This window comes from Rhinoderma darwinii, chromosome 3, assembly GCF_050947455.1.
Source record: "Rhinoderma darwinii isolate aRhiDar2 chromosome 3, aRhiDar2.hap1, whole genome shotgun sequence".
Lineage (NCBI taxonomy): Eukaryota > Metazoa > Chordata > Amphibia > Anura > Rhinodermatidae > Rhinoderma > Rhinoderma darwinii.
Window position 1 is genome coordinate 263,222,260 of NC_134689.1, and position 22,516 is coordinate 263,244,775.

Consider the following 22,516-nt stretch of genomic DNA (forward strand, 5'->3'; position numbering starts at 1 on the left):
CCCCAACTGTATTGAAAAGCATAGTCGACTATGCTTTACAATACAACTGTATACAAGAAAAACACATACCGCGCAGTGTGGGAGTCATTAGGGTATGCTACTGTATAAGTATACCGTTCCATACATCTGGCCATACATTAATTTCAAATCATCTAAATGATTGGTAATAGTAAGGCATAATGAGAAAAAATAAGTGACTAATTGTGGAACAATGCTGTCAGATGAAAACATGCTTCATATTTAATTTGGGTCATTTATAGTCTATTTACTCTGTTCAATCTCATTTCATTGAAAATGCTTACGATGAGAATGACTTGATTTCTCCTCCGTGTAATTTATTTTGTCAGTAATACAGTAGAAATATTTTGACAGTTGCATATAAGCCATTAAAGGCAAGGCACACAAGCCATATACAGTCTAAGGTAAAGGCTTGCCCATATGCAATATTCCCCTATATTATCCAGTGGAGAGTCGTTGCAAACATTAGCTCACTTTACTGGAGGTCTCAGCGCAACAATGTATTACGTACTGATTTCAAGGGGCAGCATGTAATACCACATTTCTCCTGCAGCTGATCACCGTGTGTTTCATTTCCTGGACCCGTAGCAATCAGCTGGTCACCAACAGTCCTCAGTTAAAGAAGGGGTTGTCTAGAAGAGTAACATGCCATTTCAGTGCAAAGACAAATACATACTTGTTTTAGCCAAACATTAGTGGTCATCAGTTGATTTTTTTCATCCTGTTAAGAAAGAAAAAGTATTATCTGCAATTAGTGCTGTTTTTTTCTACAAATATATTCTACTGAATATATACCAGCAGAGAAGACAGCAGCACTCAAGTACAATCAAGGAAATCTTTTACTTGTAAACGGGTGCCAAGCAAGTAGTCCCAATCCAAAGACTATATCGATATCCAAAAATAAATCTTGCAGCACTCCAATTGAAACGTTGCACCTTGATGTGTTCGCTTGAATAAACAACACTTTTTTCCATCTACCTCATTGGAGTTCTGCAAGATTTATTTTTGGATTTCTACTGAATATATATATATATATATTGATATCTTATTTAGCAAAACTGGGAATTAATTATAGGTAAATATTTATTGTAGCATATAATTAAAATAAAGAAGTGGAAGATTAAACATCTGACATCTGTAATTCTAAAACTAGTAGTAATGAAATATACTATACGTACTACGTCCACGAGCTGTGTAATAGCAAGGCCAAACTTCACTTTCACAGTGTCATTTAAGTGCTCAACTGGACGAACCCACTTCTGGTAATCCTGTTGTTGAAATAAATATTTGAACAATCTGTCCTCACTTTTTGCTATATACGATGGTTCGGATATTCCTATATGGAAAAAAAAACAATACAAGAAAACTAGATAAGTGTTGTATTATAGCGGCGCTGTGGCTGTCATATTTGTATGAATGCTGTCCTAGTTGGCACATTAGCTTTGACTGTTCTTTGGCTGGCATATTTTTATGTGATTGGAACAATTTTGTAGACACTGCTTCCACGACAAGGAGACCTCAATTATAAGGTGGTTCCCTACGCTGCACGTACACCCTGTTCTGGGACTAAGCCTGCAAAATATACTCGGGGAAAGAGGGAACTAGCATTAAGTTAATTAAAATCACTCTAAGGCAGAATGGGAGGAGTGCAAGATCAAAAATGGAGGCAGTCACTACCCCTACTGAAAATGATAGTTGCTCAGCAGTATGGTTATGCAGAGACGCTAGGTTCTCCAGCACCCGGGGCAAAGATTCAGTTTGCCCCCCCCCCAACCTCTTTCCCGATATCTCCTTCCCCCTCGCCATGTTTGTTTTCTCTACCAATCAATGACGTGTCATTTCTTTTCCAGATTTCTTTTTATGTAACTCGAGCATAAAAACATTTGTACATTTTACAAGCAATATAGTTCTATACACAACACCAAAATAGTGCTCAGTACATAAATACAACACCAGCACAAATACAGCTCAATTTAGTGCAACCCCTGCCGTATAGGTTTGCACTAATTTGTTTCCTGCTCCCAGCATGGCCCGAACAATGGCAAGGATATGCTGGGAGATGCTGTTTCACAAAAAATAAATCCTATCATAATCATACCACCCAACATCTCGCTGCAGATCATACAGTGACTACAGTACTGAATAGAGGCAGAATAAACATTTACATTAAGTGACTCACCGGTGACGTCTCAGATTCTAGTTCTTTTTCTCCATCCGATCCAGACCTCTATGATGACTTCTCCCGGTCACAGCCCATTTCTGCAGTTTGCCGCTCAGATGTCTTCAGCTTCTCACTTTTCCAACATTTCTACACCTATAAACAAAGATAAAGCTCTCATTATACCACACACTACACTGCACCTCTAATTATAATAGCATCATACACTGTGTCCCCCACACACACCGTGCCCCCTGTATATAGTGCCCCCATAGAGCCCCCTGTATATAGTGCCCCCATATAGCCCACCCCTGTATATAGTGTCCCACAAATAGCTCCCCCTATAGTGCTCCACAGATAGCCCACCCCTGTATATAGCCCCCCTGTAGATATAGCCCACCCCTGTATATAGTGCTCCACATATAGTCCACCCCTGTATATAGTGCTCCACACATAGCCCACCCCTGTATATAGCCCCCCTGTAGATATAGCCTACCCTGTACATAGTGCTCCATAGGTAGCCCACCCCTGTATATAGCCCCCCTGTAGCTATAGCCCACCCCTGTATGTAGTGCTCCACAGATAGCCCACCCCTATATATAGCCCTCCTGTAGATAAAGCCCCCACATAGATAAAGTCCCCCCGGTAGATAAATCCCCCTCTGTAGATAAAGCACCCCTGCAGATAAAGCCCACCCCCCTGTAGATAAAGCCACACATTTTTTTATTACGATAAAATAACAAACTATTCAAACTCACCTTAATCCCGTTCCTGCGATGTCCGGCAGCAATGGAGACCTGCTCTCTTCTGTGCAGGTCTCCTGGGGTTGAAGGAAGCATCTATGAAAGGCGATGATGGCAGGGCAGAATGACTTTGCCTGTCATTCAGCACCTTTCAATGCCGCAAGCAGAGCAAAGTATCGTGCCTCTTCACTTGTAGAAAGGCGCTGAATAGCCGGGCACGGAAGATACCCAGCCATTCATTGCTGCTAATTGTACCTGTGTCCTATAGACGCAGGTATAATTATAGTGTAGGAGGGGGTGGCGCTGGCACATGCTCCGCCTGCCCCCCCCTAGCTACACCCCTGGGTTATGACTCATATGGAAATGTATTTCTATGTACTTGGATACTTAGATTGTAGCCTAAAGTCTGTGTAGTGTCAGCCCCTGTTCACTGAAGAGCAATTAAAGGCTTAATGCTTTTAATGAAGAAGGAAAAGCAAGTGCATATCTAGCAGGCTACATTTACCAGTTGCTGTTTTCTAATGTATTTCATTAGGGAGTCACTAAGGGCAAACCAGTGAAGGAGCTGCAGCGCTTAACCAATCCTGCAGCCCTTTATTCTGAAAATTGGTCCCGGCAGTCAGAACCCCATGCCATTACTTCTATAGTGGGAAAATCCATTAAAACTAATCAATATGGTTGGGATTCATACATATCTCATGCATAGTAAACAATCCCAGCATTGTGAGAAACTAGACATGGACCGCACAATCCACAGTATATACGTTGATCTGAGCCGCTAGGCATAATTTAGAAACATGAACATGAGGTTCTTTGTAAACATTTTGATCAAACTGTATAAGCCCACTTGCCACTTCACGGCGACCTCTTTAAAGTGGGTCCCTACTCTAGCGGTTGCAGCACCACATGGCGGCTACCGCCACCGCAGCACCGCTCCTGCAGAGGGAGCAACCCAGGGGCCCAAAAGCACCCATGCCTTCAGACCATGCCAAGCCTCCTTGGCTCTGGGCCACGTCCCCCCACAAGTGCAGCACTACAGCAACAGACACCACCATACGGCACCACAACAAGTGAACAGATGGAATGAGCTCACCTTGCCATGCGCCCCCAGTGGCCAAACTGAGAGCACAAGCAAGAGCAGGAACACTTATGAGGTCATTCCTGAATTAAAATCAGCTGGGTATTTTTTCAAATGCGTGGAGTGCTGGTACCAAGTAAAACAAAGGAAATGAGGAGGATAGACTATACAATATCAGCACGGTCTGAAGGCATGGGTGCTTTTGGGCCCCTGGGTTGCTCCATCTGCAGGAGCGATGCTGCGGTGGCGGTAGCCGCCATGCGGTGCTGCAACCGCTAGAGTAGGGACCCACTTTAAAGAGGTCGCCGTGAAGTGGCAAGTGGGCTTATACAGTTTGATCAAAATGTTTACAAAGAACCTCATGTTCATGTTTCTAAATTATGCCTAGCGGCTCAAATCAACGTATATATTGTGGATTGTGCGGTCCATGTCTAGTTTCTCACAATGCCGATATTGTATAGTCTATCCTCCTCATTTCCTTTGTTTTACTTGGTACCAGCACTCCACGCATTTGAAAAAAATACCCAGCTGATTTTAATTCCAGAATGACCTCATAAGTGTTCCTGCTCTTGCTTGTGCTCTCAGTTAGCCACTGGGCGCGCATGGCAAGGTGAGCGCATTCCATCTGTTCACATGTTGTGGTGCTGTATGGTGGTGTCTGTTGCTGTAGTGCTGCACCTGTGGGGGGACGTGGCCCAGAACCAAGGAGGCTTGGCACGGTCTGAAGGCATGGGTGCTTTTGGGCCCCTGGGTTGCTCCCTCTGCAGGAGCGGTGCTGCGGTGGCGGTAGCCGCCATGCGGTGCTGCAACTACTAGAGTAGGGACCCACTTTAAAGAGGTCGCCGTGAAGTGGCAAGTGGGCTTATACAGTTTGATCAAAATGTTTACAAAGAACCTCATGTTCATGTTTCTAAATTATGCCTAGCGGCTCAGATCAACGTATATACTGTGGATTGTGCGGTCCATGTCTAGTTTCTCACAATGCCGATAGTAAACAATCCCCCTACAGTCGGGTGCCCGAGATCTGCTGACAAAGACCCATTTAAAATGAGAATAAGTTCACCATAATATAGCAGTAGGACTACTATCCAATTCAGGATCCTTGGGAACAGGTTTTTCTATTATTTTGACTTGCCCCGATCAGCTGCTTGCCAAGGAGGCTTTCAGTATGAGGAGGGGTTATCTATAAGGTATCTGCAAGCAGGGCCAGATAAAAGTTGGTAATGGGCAAAAAAATTGATTGGGCTACTTTACCCAGTACGTTTTATATAATGTGTGACTAAGTTATAAAATAGACATAATTATTAGCAGATCCCGCCAGCTTCAACAAGACCCAACAACAATCTAATGTCTAATGTGTATAGGGGCAGCCCCAATGTCCTCTCACGTACGTAGTAAAAGAAAACCATATACAGAAGTTTGATATTAACATGTGAAATTCATTGTTCAGTCAGGGGATAAGAGGATCCAGATGTACCGTATCTAACATCTGCTTTTCCTTCTCTCCCTTTGGTAATACAAATGCATGCTGACCACCAGATTTCTTCTAATTACCGCTACAGACATCAAAGTTCTGTGTAAAGAGAATGAAGCTCAAATATAGTAAAATATTAGTAAAAACTGAATAAGCGTCTATTAGCTACGCTTTCATTTTTTTCCGACTCCCATGTCTTACAGCCATCTCATTCTGTTAAAAAAAGGGCCTGAGGAATCTGGTTGGTGGGTGCCCCTGGGCAATTTTCTCTTTAGGCCCCATGCACATGACCGTATTTTCATCCATCCGTAAATACGGATCCGTAGTCATCCACAACTTATCCGCATATATGGAACGGTATCCGCAAATACGGTCCGTAGTGCATCCGTAATGCATCTGCATATATGGATCCGCAAAAAGAAGAAAAACACAAATCATGTGCCACATTTGCAAACCTGGTGTCACGTAGCAACGCTATCCGTAATTACAAAAGCACCCATAGACTTCTATGGGGAGTCCGTGCCGTAATTACGGACAAGAAGAGGACATGTTTTATATTTTACGAATGATTTCTACGGAACGGACACACTTCCGCAAAAATAGGTGCCCGAAGCCCATCAAAATTAAAAAGTACACAGGTATATAATAGGAGTTCAGCGTCATCATTAATTCCATTATATACCCTTGCTAGCTGAATCTATGCTAATCAAAAGAAGTGTTGGAGAAATCAAATTCCCAGCAGTCATTGAAGTCCGCTGACAAAGTATAGATCGCTATAGTAAAGGCTATCCTGCGCTAGCGTTGGATTACTCGTGGTTGCCATAGAGTAAGTATTTTACAGTTTTGACAGAGTAGGTATAAAATAGATCCCCTTATTCATATTAGCCTGTGTACCTACTAACCAAAGTTACGCTTTAAGACGCACTTCTACAGAATACGTTATATAAATAGTACTGATCTGAGCAGTCATTTAAGTAGCAGAATTGTAATAATGTTCATTTCATTCTTCAGCTCATTTAAGCTACGTTATACCATGGCTTAGTAAACAGCAAAAGAAATTGAATTAAGATTTGAAGCAGTACACTGAAAATTGAATTTAATAGACCAAGTCAGAACTGTAATTTTAATATCTAGAAATTGCTTATCATTGTTTCCTCTGGATTTTTCAAGCAAAGCTGAGATACTCAAGCTCAACAGTGTCACGTATAACTGATATATGGATAGAAATTATTCTTCACTGATGGTAAAATGGCATTTGTATGTGGCGAAATGATATCTACAGAGTCCTAAGTAGGAACTCGCAGTGCACATGCTTGGTTTTGTTTAGTGCTAATGCGGTTCATGTCATTTCACACAGTATATTATTTACACTTGCTAGTGGGGCATCAGTATAACGCCAGAGGTTTCTATACTTTAATCTTTACTTTTTCATGGTGATAAAATAGATTATGCCAGGCTTGAACAAATCTTTGCCAGGTTTAAGAGCCAGTTCTAAAAGTTAAGAGCCAGCAAACAACACGCTGTAAGGCTACAGAAGGTCTACATGCAACTGGAAGGGTGCAAGCCTGGCCTTACATGTCATATGAGGTCCCCAAGTAGCCTGAATAAAACTCCCCTCAGTAGTTACACCTGTTCCCTCTAGCAGTGAATATTATGTCCCATGCGCTCCTCACTTCCCCAGTAGTCACAGCATTCCCCTCACTTTACCCAGTAGTCACAGCAGCCCCCCTTCCCTAGTTGCCATCTCCCTGAGTTGTTATTAACAACAAGCTGTCCCTCCCAGTTGTCACAGCCTTTCTCTTTCTGCCCTATCCCTTCTTAGGTCTTATTCACACGAACGTGTTATATGTCCGTGCTATGTTAATGAATGGGGCCGTTCAGACTGTCAATGAATTTCACGCAGCGTATGTGCGCTGCGTGAAACTCATGACATGTCATATATTTGCCCGTGTTTCGCGCAGCACGCACCCATTGAAGTCAATGGGTGCGTGCAAATCGCGCTCGGCACACGGAAGCACTTCCTGGTGCCGCGTGTGATGCGCGCAACAGTAGTAAAGACAATGAATGAAAACAGAAAAGCACCACGTGCTTTTCTTTTTGTAAACATAAAACCAGAGTGTCATCATGATGCAATCATGCAGCCGCGCACCATATGCTGATGCCACACGGACCTTTTGCGCACGCAAAACTGACATGTCGGTGTGAATAAGGCCTTAGTAGCCAAGCAAGACTACTACAGTCCCACCCCCCGCCCTCCATGATCAGGGGACTGTAGAGTGCGTACACTCCTACCGGGGGGGGGGGAAGTGGCTTCACCTACTCACCTTCCCCATTAATGGCCATACCTTTTCCCAAACCCCCTGTCCCTCTAATAAGACTCAGACACTTGGGTTGGATAAATTTGGCCACAGCAGCCATTTTATTTACAAACAAACATCAAGAACAACAATTTACAAATAATAATAACAATGGAAGGGGAGTCCTTGGAGCTACAAAAGTCTGTCACGAAACAGCCCACCTGCATAGTATTTTACTCCCAGCCGTCACCCTACTGGCTCAGGGGCACCGTTATACCTGCAGTTGGCTGACCTCAACCGCAACCACTCCCCGGGACACCACCCAGCGGGAGCCCAAATTGACCACTCCCCGGGACACCACCCAGCGGGAGCCCTAATTGACCACTCCTCGGGACACCACCCAGCAGGAGCCCAAATTGAGCAGACTACCAACCATAATAAATTGGAGAGGGACCATACCCCCTATGAATCCCCCCCCCCACAGTAATTTACCACCAACTCCAAGGACCCCCAATCCGCCATACAACTGCTGCGACATTGCAAAACTGTTCCACAGCATCCTCTGGTACCTGCGGAAAAACAAAAACAACGAGCAACAAAGCGAAATACCAAAATAGTCACACAGATGAACACATCATTTTGGGAGGGAGGGTGGGACAAGCTTCCCTGTGCTGTTACTAAAGATGGCGACGCCTTTCCCTCTCCTACCCTTAAGTAAACTGACCTCGCCCCCCTCACATCCGCCCCCTCCTAACCACACCCCTAACTCCTTAACTCCTTCCCTTCCTAACATCCCTGATCATGGTGGCCTCCCCCTATGGCATTCTGCCGGGTCCAGCCTGTACTTGATCAGGGGACTGTAGAGTGCGTACACTCCTACCGGGGGGGGGGGAAGTGGCTTCACCTACTCACCTTCCCCATTAATGGCCATACCTTTTCCCAAACCCCCTGTCCCTCTAATAAGACTCAGACACTTGGGTTGGATAAATTTGGCCACAGCAGCCATTTTATTTACAAACAAACATCAAGAACAACAATTTACAAATAATAATAACAATGGAAGGGGAGTCCTTGGAGCTACAAAAGTCTGTCACGAAACAGCCCACCTGCATAGTATTTTACTCCCAGCCGTCACCCTACTGGCTCAGGGGCACCGTTATACCTGCAGTTGGCTGACCTCAACCGCAACCACTCCCCGGGACACCACCCAGCGGGAGCCCAAATTGACCACTCCCCGGGACACCACCCAGCGGGAGCCCTAATTGACCACTCCTCGGGACACCACCCAGCAGGAGCCCAAATTGAGCAGACTACCAACCATAATAAATTGGAGAGGGACCATACCCCCTATGAATCCCCCCCCCCCACAGTAATTTACCACCAACTCCAAGGACGCCCAATCCGCCACACGAACATACTTAGACACCTTTAAGTATGCGAGCCCCCACCCAATGAGAGGGCCCTTTCAATACCTTCCTGCAGGCGCAGAGTCCACAGGTCGATCCCCACGGCCGTCAGGTGCACACCATCACCTAGCCAATAATTACCCTGGCCATCCTCGAAGTCATAATGACGCACGAAGACCCCCCCCGTTTCTCACCACGAAACCCGAAACTGCCCGATTAACCTTAACCCTGGCTTTATTCAACCGCTGCACCGATCTAGCATGCCGCCAAACCTTCCGCGGGACAATCTCTGACCACACCACCTTAATAGCCGGGAAAACGGACCATAACCTGAGTAGATCGTATTTTATATCCCTGATCAATTCCCGAAAAGGACGACTACCCAAATCGTTACCCCCGACATGTAACACCAAGACATCCGGGGCCCTGTCCATCAGCGCAAACCGATGCACGTCCGGCAACACCCGACTCCACAGCATCCCCCTACTCCCCAGACACCGCACGACTACATCCTCCCGCTGAAAACCCAACTGCCGCCCGTCTGGACGAACATCCGCCCGCTCCGCCCCCCAATGAACGTAGGAATGCCCGACGATCCACACCAATCGGCCCGCGGGTCCTGAAAAATAAAACCACTGATTAACAAAACGAGTAAGGATGCAAGCGAAACATGGAGGAGGAGAGAAAAACGATGAGGGGAGCCGGAGGGAGTGTAGAGAAGGAGGGATTACGACTGGACTATCATATAAACTGAGGGCGCACATACAGCTGGAAGCGGCGGGAATCCCATCGACCTATCTGCTTTACCACTTCCTCACCCAACCCCCATGCCACCGCCTCCGTCGCTGCCCCAATCCGAAAAGAATGGGGGGAAAACAACGCCTCCTCCAGTCCCAACTTCCGCAGACACCTACGAAAAACCCACGTAAACTGATACCGGGACATAAAGGACCCAACCTCATGACACAACAACTGTCCCCTACGCACCGTTGAGACCTCTCTGAACCCCGCAAAGCAGGCGACCGGGCACATCCTGACCCCCTTGGCCACCCCCAACACCACTCTCTTACCCCGACCCCCTTGATCCGTCTTAGACCGCCGGATCCAGAATTCCACACTCCGATCCGTTACCAACACATCTTCCATTCTCAACCCCCCAGGTCTCCTTGTGCTGGGAGCCACCAGCTCCCCGACCCTCAGGGCCCCAAAAAATGCCCACGAGAATGCCAACCTATACAGGGTCACCTCGTAGCTGGAAAAACAAATGTCACACAACACCCCCCACAACTGTTCCAACAACATAAACGACACAGGGCGCCGCCGATCCGGCAACATCCTCCCTCTCCTGTACCCCCTCAGGGCCTGGCCAACCAAAAAACTTTTTGTAACATCCGTGTACCCCCGGACCTTAAAACCAAAAGCCAGGGCTGCCACAAAACAATTCACCTTGGACACTGACCAGCCCGCGATAGAGACTTGCCCCAGAAAAACTAACAACGCCACCACCCGATCCTCATCCGTCACTACACCCTCCAGAACTGCCAACCAACTCTCCCACTCCCGCCATGCCGAATCATAAGCAGCCCAAGTACCCTGCGCAAGCGAAGCCTGAATCAAACCTCCTGCGGCTCGTAACCCAGCCCCCACAACCATTCCGGGCAAGCGATCCCGTCCTCCTCCGCGTCCGGAGCCACCATCCTGAACCGCTCCCACTGCAAGCGAGAAAGAGAATCTGCGATGTCATTTTTGATCCCTGGCACATGAACCGCCACAACCCAAGCGTTCAAAGACAAGCAACGTAAAACAAGGTGCCTCAAAAGCCGGACGACCGGGGGGGATGACGCTGACTTGTTGTTAATAGCCCCCACTACGCCCAAGTTGTCACAATGGAACCGTACCTTGCTGTCCCGAAACCTCTCCCTCCAAATTTCCACCGCCACTACTATGGGAAACAGCTCTAGGAATGCCAGGTTCTTCACCAAACCCAACTCCGCCCATTCCTCAGGCCACCGCGCCGCGCACCACTGACCCTTGCAGTAAGCCCCAAATCCCACGCCCCCCGCAGCATCTGTAAACAGCTCCCAATCCACGCTGTCAACCACCGGGGCCATGATCAAGGACCTCCCATTATAACGATGCAAAAACACAAACCAAACTGCCAAATCTGCCCTCAGCGTCTGTGTCAGACGAATGAAATGATGAGGGGCTGTCATCCCAGCCGTCGCTCCCGACAGCCGCCTGCTGAAAATCCGGCCCATGGGCATAATCCTGCAAGCAAAGTTAAGCTTACCCAATAATGACTGTAAAGCACGTAACGTGATCTTACGCAAATGTCTAGCCCGGTCCACCTCCGCCCGTAACGCTACCAATTTATCTTCCGGGAGCCGACACTCCATCCTCAAAGAATCAATGGTGATTCCTAAAAAGACCAGACAGGAGCTAGGTCCTTCCGTTTTGTCCTGGGCCAAAGGCACACCGAACCTCTTTGCCACCCACTCTATCGTGTTCAACAACGTAGCACAAACCGAAGACCCGCCTGGACCAACACACAGGAAATCATCCAAGTAATGTATGACCGATGAGACCCCCGCAACCTCACAAACCACCCACTCCAGGAAAGAACTAAAAGCCTCAAAATAGGCACAGGAAATAGAACACCCCATAGGGAGGCAGCGATCCACAAAATAAGCCCCGTCCCAATAACATCCTAACAGCCGTATGCTGTCAGGATGCACAGGGAGGAGGCGAAAGGCCGACTCAATATCCGTTTTTGCCATTAATGCACCCACACCATAGCGGCGCACCCACGCAACTGCCGCATCAAACGACGTGTAAGCCACCGAGCAAAGTTCCGGAGAAATCCCATCATTAACCGATCGCCCCCTCGGGTAAGATAAATGATGTATGAGCCTAAACTTATTCGGCTCCTTCTTAGGCACCACCCCCAGTGGTGACACCACCAGCTCTGGTAAAGGGCAACTCTCAAACGGACCTGCCATGCGCCCCAACTCCACCTCCTTCCGCAACTTATCCCCTACTACCCCTGGATACTGCAACGCTGAACGCAAACTACGCAAGGTAAACGGCACCTTGTGAGCAGGGGCAGGGATCCGGAAACCAACCCGAAAACCATCCAACAACAAACTTGCCCTGGACCTATCAGGGTACCTATTTAGAAAGGGCTCCATGTCTTCCCACCTCACCGGTGTCCGGCCCTTGACTAGCGCCCCCGGCCCCTCGTCCTTTTCCCTTCCGAAAACATTTAACCGCTCCGTGAGAGATCCCCCCGCAGGAGGAGCAGCTATGTTTGAACTTACAACCCGATCCGAACTTACACTGGCCCTCATTAAACTGCCAGCAGAACCCGGATTTTCCTCCTGCCCCCCCTGCTCCCCCCCCGAAGGCAATGAGGGGCCGGCCACCCCGGCCCCACCCCCTTGAAAGGACTGGCCAAAACGCACTGGAGCCATGACCCGCAACCATAACCCTATGTCTTTGTTATCCCACCTAATGTCAGGTCTCACTGCCTTCCGCTGCCGGAACTGCTCATCATAGCGCAGCCACGTCTGCCCGCCGTAAACTCGATGAGCCTCTCCGATAGCATCCATATAACAGAAGAGGCCGGAACAATGTTCCGGCGTCTTCTGTCCAATGACGCTTGCCAAAATAGCAAAAGCCTGCAACCAATTAACAAAAGTTTGGGGAATCAATCGATACCGACGTTTTTCCTCCTTCTCCTTCTTGCTTTCCAACCACTTCCCTTTATCTAAATTGAACTTCTCCAACGGCAACAATGAAAAAATTTCCACATATTCATCCCTCCATATCTTTTCCCTTACTTCCGGTTTCAGATGCGCCCCCAATGGGCCCTCAAAACAAACATAGACCTCGCCCTTCGCCTTATCGTCCAACCGCACCTCATCCACTGCCACATCCATTTCTGTCTGCACCGACACTGCCACGCCCGATTCCCTAGACACTACCCCAGCTCCCCATAGCGTGCTATCCACCACTGCAGGCCCCGACGGCCCCACCCAAGCTGCAACCGGGGATGGAGAACCTATCGCCCCCCCCCTCCGCATCGCGCCAAAAGGTTACGCACACAACACAACAATTCCTGAATCTCACCCCCACCACCCGTACTTCCTGTAATCCCCCCGCTACACCCCGGCAATCCCGTAGGCAAAAGTGAACCCCCACCCCCTACCCCTGGGGACCGAAATACAGCAGGCAATGAAAAAGTAGGAGACAGCGACTCACCGGGCTGCGCAGGTGCTGTGTCCCCACCAGCCGGGGCGAAGGATCCATCCAGACGTCCCTCTTGGTCACCGAACTCACGGTCGTCCACTTCATCCTGCCCAGACGGGCCAGGACAAGCGCCGCATGCATGACATCCCCGACCTTCTGATGGAGCGCTCCGTAACTGCGCCGATGAACTGGGCCTCTCCGCCCGTCTGTTGGGGGGCTCGACCACCCCGCGGCCCGCAAGTAGCCGCCCTCCTGCCCGCCGTGTCACCACCGACCGTGGCACACGCCTGAAATTGGTTGCATCATCCTGGGTACAGGTGGGCCGCCCGACTGGAGCATCGCCAGCACGGCCCACCGCAAATCCTGGGTCCCGTCGTCTGGAGGCAGAGGGAGGTCCCGGATGCATGGGCGCCTGCCCTACCACCTCCGCTGAGCCAGGCCGGCTTCCAGGATTCCTCTCAGACCAGGCCGTCCTGCTCACGGCAGCCGAGCGAGGGGCCCGGCCTGGAGGGTCCCTCGTGGGGCTCCTTACCCTGCGCCTGGCTCGTGGCATCACTTCCTGGCTCAACCTCTCTGGAGGCCTCGTGCGACGTGACCGCCGCCGGGGAGGAGAGGACTGCACCGCCTGCGCCCCAGATCCAAACACGGCCGCGTCCTCCGTACTCGCCCCTGAACCAGGGGGCTCCCCATCTTCCTCTCCTCGTCCGCTCACCGCCGAGCTCGGAGCCCCAGACAGCGGGCCGGAAAGCCCCCAGCCCCTCCGCTAGCCAGGCCATGCCTCGTTCTGCTACTGCTGCCCGGAGCTGGGTAAGTAGTGCATCCATTGTCAAGTCCTGGACAAGCTTCCCTGTGCTGCTACAAGCTTCCCTGTGCTGTTACTAAAGATGGCGACGCCTTTCCCTCTCCTACCCTTAAGTAAACTGACCTCGCCCCCCTCACATCCGCCCCCTCCTAACCACACCCCTAACTCCTTAACTCCTTCCCTTCCTAACATCCCTGATCATGGTGGCCTCCCCCTATGGCATTCTGCCGGGTCCAGCCTGTACTTTCCAGTGGTCATAGCAGTAGCTGCATCCAGTCTTAGGCTGGGTTCACGCGACCTATTTTCAGGCGTAAACGAGGCGTATTATGCCTCGATTTACGCCTGAAAATACAGCTCCAATACGTCGGCAAACATCTGCCCATTCATTTGAATGGGTTTGCCGACGTACTGTTTCGACGACCTGTAATTTACGTGACGTCGTTTGACAGCTGTCAAAAGACGACGTGTAAAATTACAGCCTCGTCAAAAGAAGTGCAGAACACTTCTTGGGACGTTTTTGGAGCCGTTTTCTCATAGACTCTATTGAAAACAGCTCCAAAAACGGGCGAAAAAACGGCACGAAAACGGTGCGAAAAACGGTGCGAAAAACGTGAGTTGCTCAAAAAACGTCTGAAAATCAGGTGCTGTTTTCCCTTGAAAACAGCTCCGTATTTTCAGACGTTTTTGGCTCAGCGTGTGAACATACCCTTAGGCTTTAGGCATTGCTTTTGGCCCAGCCTTGGTGTAGGGTGTTTAAGACGCCTTATGAACAAGACTTAAAAAAGTTTCTGCATGCTTGTAGATGTTCAACAAACCTATTGGGCTATTAAGTAGTGTGACTCTTTAAAGGGGTTATCAAGCTAGCCACAGCGGTTACATGCCTTACTTACTGGCATCACTGCTGAATCCAGGTATAGCACATCATGACTGATGCAATGTAAAGAGACCTGTGGGGGATCACATGAGCATTGGTACTGGAGAGGGAAGGGGATTTAACAGGTGAGTATTGTCTGTTATGGTATTTTAACACATATTCAGACCACCCCATTAAGCAAAATATATATTCTCAGCAAAAAATACTTAATAGTATGGGTGGATTCACACGTGGCATAATTTTCGTAGTGGACAAATTTGCTGCAGAAATTGACATCATGTTTTTCTTTGTTATCAGATATTATGAAAAATACAGAAAACGACCTGTCTGTGTCGGAATGCTCACCAGGTGATGCCACCAGGGCTCAGAAGTAGTTATTATTTAATTTCATTATCTTACCCAACTCTCTGCATTAGTGATGTTTTGTTGCTGGCAGGGTTTGCTGTGAGCGGTATTACCATGTAAAGAACTACAGTTCTTATGATTCTACTCTTCCACTATTTGCTTCTGCCTGAATGCCCCTCTATTATAAGGATAAGGTAGTGCTGGAATTACTTACTGCCTGCTACTGAGACACAGCTCTGCACTATCTGTTACCCAGCATGTCAAACAACATGGCTCCAGAAACAGGGAGGGGCAGTGGAGATAAGAGACATGTGAAGTATGACCCTAGGTACACTACAGGAAGGGGAAGAGGGGAGATAACCACGTGTTAAGAATACGAAATGTCACAAAAGCAGGAGTTAAACACCAAGAGAATGGTCATGTGACTACATGTGAGACTGGTTTACAGGGGCATTCCAGCTACAGACAGCACATTAAGGCCCTTTTACACTGGTCGATTAACGGGCGAACGAGCTAGCTTTCAAATGCTTGTTTCCGATCATTGACCCATGTAAACATGGAAGTGATCAGCCAACAAATGAGCAAAAGATCTTTAAGGGTATGTTCACACGGCAGCGTCCGTTACGGCTGAAATTACGGAGCTGTTTTCAGGAGAAAACAGCTCCGGAATTTCAGACGTAATGGTAAGTGCAGGCGCTTTTCGCTGTGTCTATTACGGACGTAATTGGAGCTGATTTTCCATGGAGTCAAGGGAAAACGGCTCCAATTACGTCTCAATACGGCACTTCTTTGACGCGGGCGTCTTTTTTACGCGCCGTCTTTTGACAGCGGCGTGTAAAAAAAATGACCGTCGGCACAGAACATCATAAAACCCATTCAAATGAATGGGCAGATGTTTGCTGCCGCTTTGGAGCCGTATTTTTGGACGTAATTCGGGGCTAAAATGCCCGAATTACGTCCGTAAATAGGGTGTGTGACCCCAGCCTTAATCTCCCTGTGTAAACAGAGGATGCTTTATCTATGAGATGCAAAATGTATGGGGATGGACAATCGTATTGACAATCGTTCATCGCCATCTTAACGATCAGTGCTCGATGTAAATGGAGCAAACAAGCACCGATCATCATGCTGTTATCATTGATCTGCACTGTTACCGGGTGAAAATCTGGCCATATAAAAGGGCCTTTAAGAGGGTTGTATTCACATCTGCGTCATAATTTTTAAAGACCGGATAGGTATTCTGAGAAATTTGTAATTCAGTTGCTCATGATCTCACAGTAATCTTCAAGAAATATGCATATTTTTGCACATTGAAGATTGTGAGACACATAAATAAATAGCGTCTTTTGGTCTTCATATTCGTGTCTGCAAAAATTATGCGGATTTTATTGACCATGCATCATATTCACAGAAATGTTGCACTTGCTTATGTAAATTTAGCACAAGCACTATATATATTCCTGTAATTTAACGTAAAAGTATTCACTAAGGTATAGGACATTTTCTAATACCTAGTATGCCATACATTTGTGGCAAACTCTATACATAACCCCCTATATTTGTTCAATAAATCAAAACACAGTACTCAGGGGCATAACTAGAAAACACTGGGCCCCATAGCAAACTTTTAACTGGGGCCTCCTCACCTGGGTGCCACACACAGCCTGCCTATGTAGATAGTTCCCCCTGTAAATAGTGCCATACATCCCCCTCCTGTAGACCGTGTTATAAAGCCCCCCCTGTAGGCAGTGCTATACAGCCCCCCAAAGACAGTGCTATAAAGCCCCCCCTGTAGACAGTGCTATACAGCCCACCTTATATACAGTGCTATACAGCCCACCCTGTAGACAGTGCTACACAGCGCCCCCTGTAGACAGTGCTATATAGCGCTCCCTGTAGACAGGGTTATATAGCACCCCCTGTAGACAGCGCTACACAGCCGCCCCTGTAGACAGTGCTATACAGTTTCCCCCATAGACAGTGCTATACAGTGCCCCCTGTAGACAGTGCTATACAGCGCCCCCCTGTAGACAGTGCTATACAGCGCCCCCTGTAGACAGGGCTATACAGCACCCCCTGTAGACAGGGATATACAGCCTCCCCATACAGTGCTTAACAGCCCTCCCTGTAGACAGTGCTATACTTTCAAGTATCACAAAGAGGGACAATCGATGCGGCACACAGCTGCAATTTTTTCATTTTAAGCCACGCCTCTAATCCCACCCAATCCCCGCCCATACACACACGGTCAGCCCACACAGTATAATGCCCCCATAGCTGCCACCATGCAGTATAATGTCCCCATACAATATAATGCCCACACAGATGCCTCTTATAGTGTAATGCCCACACGGATGCCCCATAGAGTATAATGCCCACACAGATGCCCCATACAGTATAATGCACACACAGATGCCCCATACAATATAATGCACACACAGATGCCCCATACAGTATAATGCCCACACAGATGCCCCATACACTTCAATGCCCACACAGATGCCCCATACAGTATAATTCTCTCCATAACTGCCCCCACAGTATATTACCCCCATAGCAGCCCCACAGTATAATGGCCCCCATACAGTATAATGCCCCCCATAAAATATAATTCCACCCATACAGTATAATGCCCCCCATAGCTGTCCCCACAGTATAATGCCCCCACAGTATAGTGCGCCCCACAGTATAATGCCCCCATACAGTATAACGTCCCTCATATAGTAAAATGCTCCTATAGCTGCCACCATATCAGCCCCCCTTCCCTACCCAGTATAATGCCCCATAGTGCCTAATAGAAATATAATAACATAATTACTTACCTATCCCCGTTCCCACAACGATCACGGATCCTTCTCCCCGGTCTGTGCTGAGAGTAACACTGCGTAGACAGGCACGATGACGTCACTACATTGCGCCTGCCTGCGCCGAGCTGCTCATGGGAGAGTGAATGCTGGAGCAAGGAGCCCCCCAGGCTAAGGGGCCCTGTTGCAATTGCAACCGTTGCAACCCCTGGAGCTACGCAACATACAGTAGCCTATAGCAGATCAGGGAGATACCTCCCTGCTCTGTTATAGTGACCGAAGTACGCAGACACTATTGAATGTGGTGTCGCTACCGCTGTAGCAGCCATAGCGGGCCCAAGCCGAGGACCCCTTAGCAGCTGCTATGGCTGCTACAGCGGTAGTTACGCCACTGACTGTACTATTTTTCCAATTATTAATGCAAAACGCTACCAATGACTTGCTCACAGTGAGAATGGACTAATTTACATGTTACAACATAATGAATTCAACAATTGTATACAATATATAGATTATGTGATATCTAGATGTTACATTCAAACCTTTAACACATTCTGTTTCTTTTTTCCAAATTAGATTTTATTAAAGATTTTGAAACATAATACTGTTTACATATCAATGAACACATTCTGTTTCTTATGTTTTACTTAAACTCCTTTGACAGTGCAAACATCAATACACAGTAATTGGATTGACAAATCAATAATATATTACACAATGCATTACTGTTGTTTCTAAAGCCGTCATTTATCCCAGCAACTTAAACCTTTCCTTTTGCCTGCAGAGCAGAAGTTATTAATGTCTCTGCAGTGGGCAAGTATCAACGTATGAAGAAATTATTATGCCAGAAATAAAACTGGCCTCTTTTCAACAAGGAGTATTGATTCTACAACTTAAAGCCGGTTGCACATTACTACAATATTGTTGATTTTAGGGTCCATGTTACGGCCTCAACACCCTGACATCCCACAGTTCTACTGAACTAAACTTAGATCTTCACAGGGTTAAAAGTTAAAGTCTAAGTCTAAGTTAAATTCAGTAGAACTGCAGGGGTTCCAGGTGTTGCGGCCAAAATACAGATCCTAAATTGAATCAATTTGTATCACAGCATTTTATAAATATAACACGAAGGCGGTATATACAGTAGGCTTGACCGGTGGGAAATATTCAGTGTTTATAAATTGCGCATACACAGTACTCATGCATAAAAGCAGTTTGAGATATTTGTTATGTTGTTTAAAATGTGTCAGTCGTCTCCAGATGTGACATATGCGTAAACAAATGGAGTCATTTTCACATAAACAAAAGTGTTGTATATAAAATAGCCAATATTTGCTGCAAAGTTTTAGGTGTCATACATTCTGTATAGATTTTGGGACATTTTATGCATATATCACATGGTTGAACAAACCCGTAAGGCATACGAAATGTACATTTTCATCCAATCTAATGCTTGACAAAACAATTTCCCAAAGATTGTACACATGAAATGTTAAAAATAGAAATAAATATTGTATTAAAAACAAGGCTTCAAAATAAGAACATAAGTGTTTATAAATAATAACCAACGTTATTATATATTTAATAATGCAGGACCTGTTAATGTGGCTGAACATCAAAACAATTATAATGACAACAATGAAAGCCTTGGTAATCGAGTATTACAGGGTATAAAAGCCAGACCATTTATAATGTTTCCTACATACAGAAGCACATGCTAGAATTTCCATTCTCCTCTAGAGCCCTATTATTACTTCTATTATTATAATTGGTTCATTTTCCAGACAGGAATTGTATACGACTGGGCTGTCATAGCCATATGTCATGTTCTATGTGTCATAGGCAACATGCAATACAATGACGACAATTTCGAAAAGGCTAAAACTGACTTACCAAAAGCACTTTTCAGATCCCAAATGATGAAGAATAGCCAAATAAGGCACTTTCCGCACCCAATCATCTTCAGACATCAAAGAGTCCTTTTGTATAACAGAGGAATAGGGATGACTGTAGCGTTCGCCTCTTGCTAATAGGTACAGGGAATGTTCACACACCTTCTTTGCACTAAGACCTCAGCATTTACCATCGTGCGGTGATAGAAAATGCAGAATGGAAATATACTATTATGGATAACAAGTGTAAAATCATTTTCCTTGCCATGTATGAGCTAGTGAAACCAGCTGTGACTGCCTTCTGCTAAATTCATTATGTGTCAATAAATGCAGGAGGATAAGGGGGATGGGATTAGATGTTCTTGTCCTCCGCTATGGTAGCTCAGGAGGCACATTTTTCTCTCAAGCTTTAAATCTTTGCAGAGAATAGGACCATATATACAAGACTGGCGTGCTGTAAATGCCAAGGGTACACAATGGTGTCTGATTTTACAACCCGGCGCATTCATTTTTTAAAAAGGTGATCTTAATTTCTTTTCATTCACTTCCCACTATAACACTAATATATGTAAACACATTTTTAATAAATCTCAGCTCTGTTAAGAAGAACAGTATTAAATGGTCTCTTCAAAGAAACCGCACTATGCAATTTATGTCTTTGTTTCAAATAGTTTTCTTTCCACAATAATATTCATAGGAGGGTGAGTACACGTACAGTGATGTGAAAGAGTATTTACCCCTCATCAATTTTTGCTAATTTGTCACATTTAATTATTTATGATCATCTAACTTATTTCAATATCAGATAAAGACAACACGAGTAAACTAAAAATGTGGCTTTTACATGATCATTTCATTTAAAGGCATGGTGTTGCCCTAAAAAACATGTTTTTTTTTTTAAATTTAAACATTTAGTGTGTGGGTGATTAAACATTGTTCAAATTTTTTTTATTTTTTTCGCGAGTCAGGAAATATTATAAATTTTTTCTAATTTATAATACTACCCATTTTTGGTCACTAGATGGAGCTAGTTCCCAAAATTGCAGCATTGCAACATTGGGTTAAAAGCTCTCGCTCTAGTGAGCTCTCAGCATCCCCCCCCTCCTTTATCCTGGCTAGTGCCGGGATAAACGAGGGGTTTGAAAGGTTTAACCTCCTACACTGTGTGTCGCCATTTTTTGAGGTAACCCACAGTGTAGTAGGTTTACATACAGTAGTAAACACACACAAACACTAACATACATTGAAATCTCTTACCTGCTCCTGCCGCCGCGGCTCCCTCCGGCCCGTCCGCTCCCTTTGCTGCCGCTGTTCCATGTGCACAAGTCCGGAAGCCGCGACCGGAAGTAGTAATATTACTGTCCGGCCGCGACTTCCGGTCCACAGTAAAATGGCGCCGGACGGCGCCAATTTCGAATAGGACTGTGTGGGAGCGGCGCATGCGCAGTTCCCACACAGACGCCGTACACGGACGTGAATGGGACGGGAGCCGTTCACAGTCCCTATGGGACTGTGGCTGCCGTACTCCATGTCTGTGTGTGTCGTTAATCGACACACACAGAAATGGAACAAAAAATGGCAGCCCCCATAGGGAAGAAAAAGTGTAAAAATAAGAAACAGTAAAACACAAACACACAAATGAATATAAACGTTTTTATTAAAGCACTAACATCTTTAACATATAAAAAAATTATTTGTGATGACACTGTTCCTTTAAGGATAAACATTTATTCCAAACCTATATCATCCATGTGAAAAAGTAATTGCCCCCCCTTAAACCTAATAACTGGTTGTGCCACCCTTGGCATTAGCAACTGCTGCCCTCAAACTTTTGCGATAACTTGTGATGAGTCTTTTATATCCCTGTGGAGGAAATTTATCCCACTCTTCTTTGCAGAATTTATTTAATTCGGCTACATTGGAGGGTTTTTGAGCATGAAATTCCTGTTTAAGGTCTTGCCACAGCATCTCAATGGGATTCAAGTCAGGACTTTAACTCAACAACTCCAAAATCATAATTTTGTTTCTTTTTAGCCATACACAAGTGGACTTGCTTGTGTGCTTCAGATCATTGTCCTGCTGTATAACCCAACTGCGCTTGAGCTTTAGGTCAAGAACTGATAGGTGGACATTCTCCTTCAAAAATTTTTGATAGAAAACAGAAATCATGGTTCAATCAATTATGACAAGTCATCCAGGTCCTGCAGAAGCAAAGCAGCCCTAGACCTTCACTCTACCACCACCTTGTTTCACTGTTGGTATGATGTACTTATAGTGGAATGCAGTGATAGCTTTCCGCCTGATGTAATGAGACCCATGTCTTCAAAAAAGTTCCGCCTTTGACCGATCAGTCCAGAGAATATTATCCAAGAGTCTT

The 22,516-nt window shown here is 46.4% G+C and overlaps 1 protein-coding gene across 1 annotated transcript in view; it reads right to left on the minus strand.

Annotated features, from left to right (window-relative positions):
- LOC142749608 (neuronal acetylcholine receptor subunit alpha-5) overlaps positions 1-20,495 on the minus strand; it is a 34,267-nt gene extending 13,772 nt beyond the window's left edge. The window contains exons 1-3 of the mRNA XM_075857867.1: positions 20,141-20,495; positions 1,197-1,354; positions 695-739 (exon numbers count right to left, since the gene is read on the minus strand). Coding sequence (XP_075713982.1) covers positions 695-739; positions 1,197-1,354; positions 20,141-20,207 — 270 coding nt within the window. The 5' untranslated portion in view covers positions 20,208-20,495. The remainder of the gene's footprint in view (positions 1-694; positions 740-1,196; positions 1,355-20,140) is intronic.
- Positions 20,496-22,516: the final 2,021 nt, after the last annotated feature.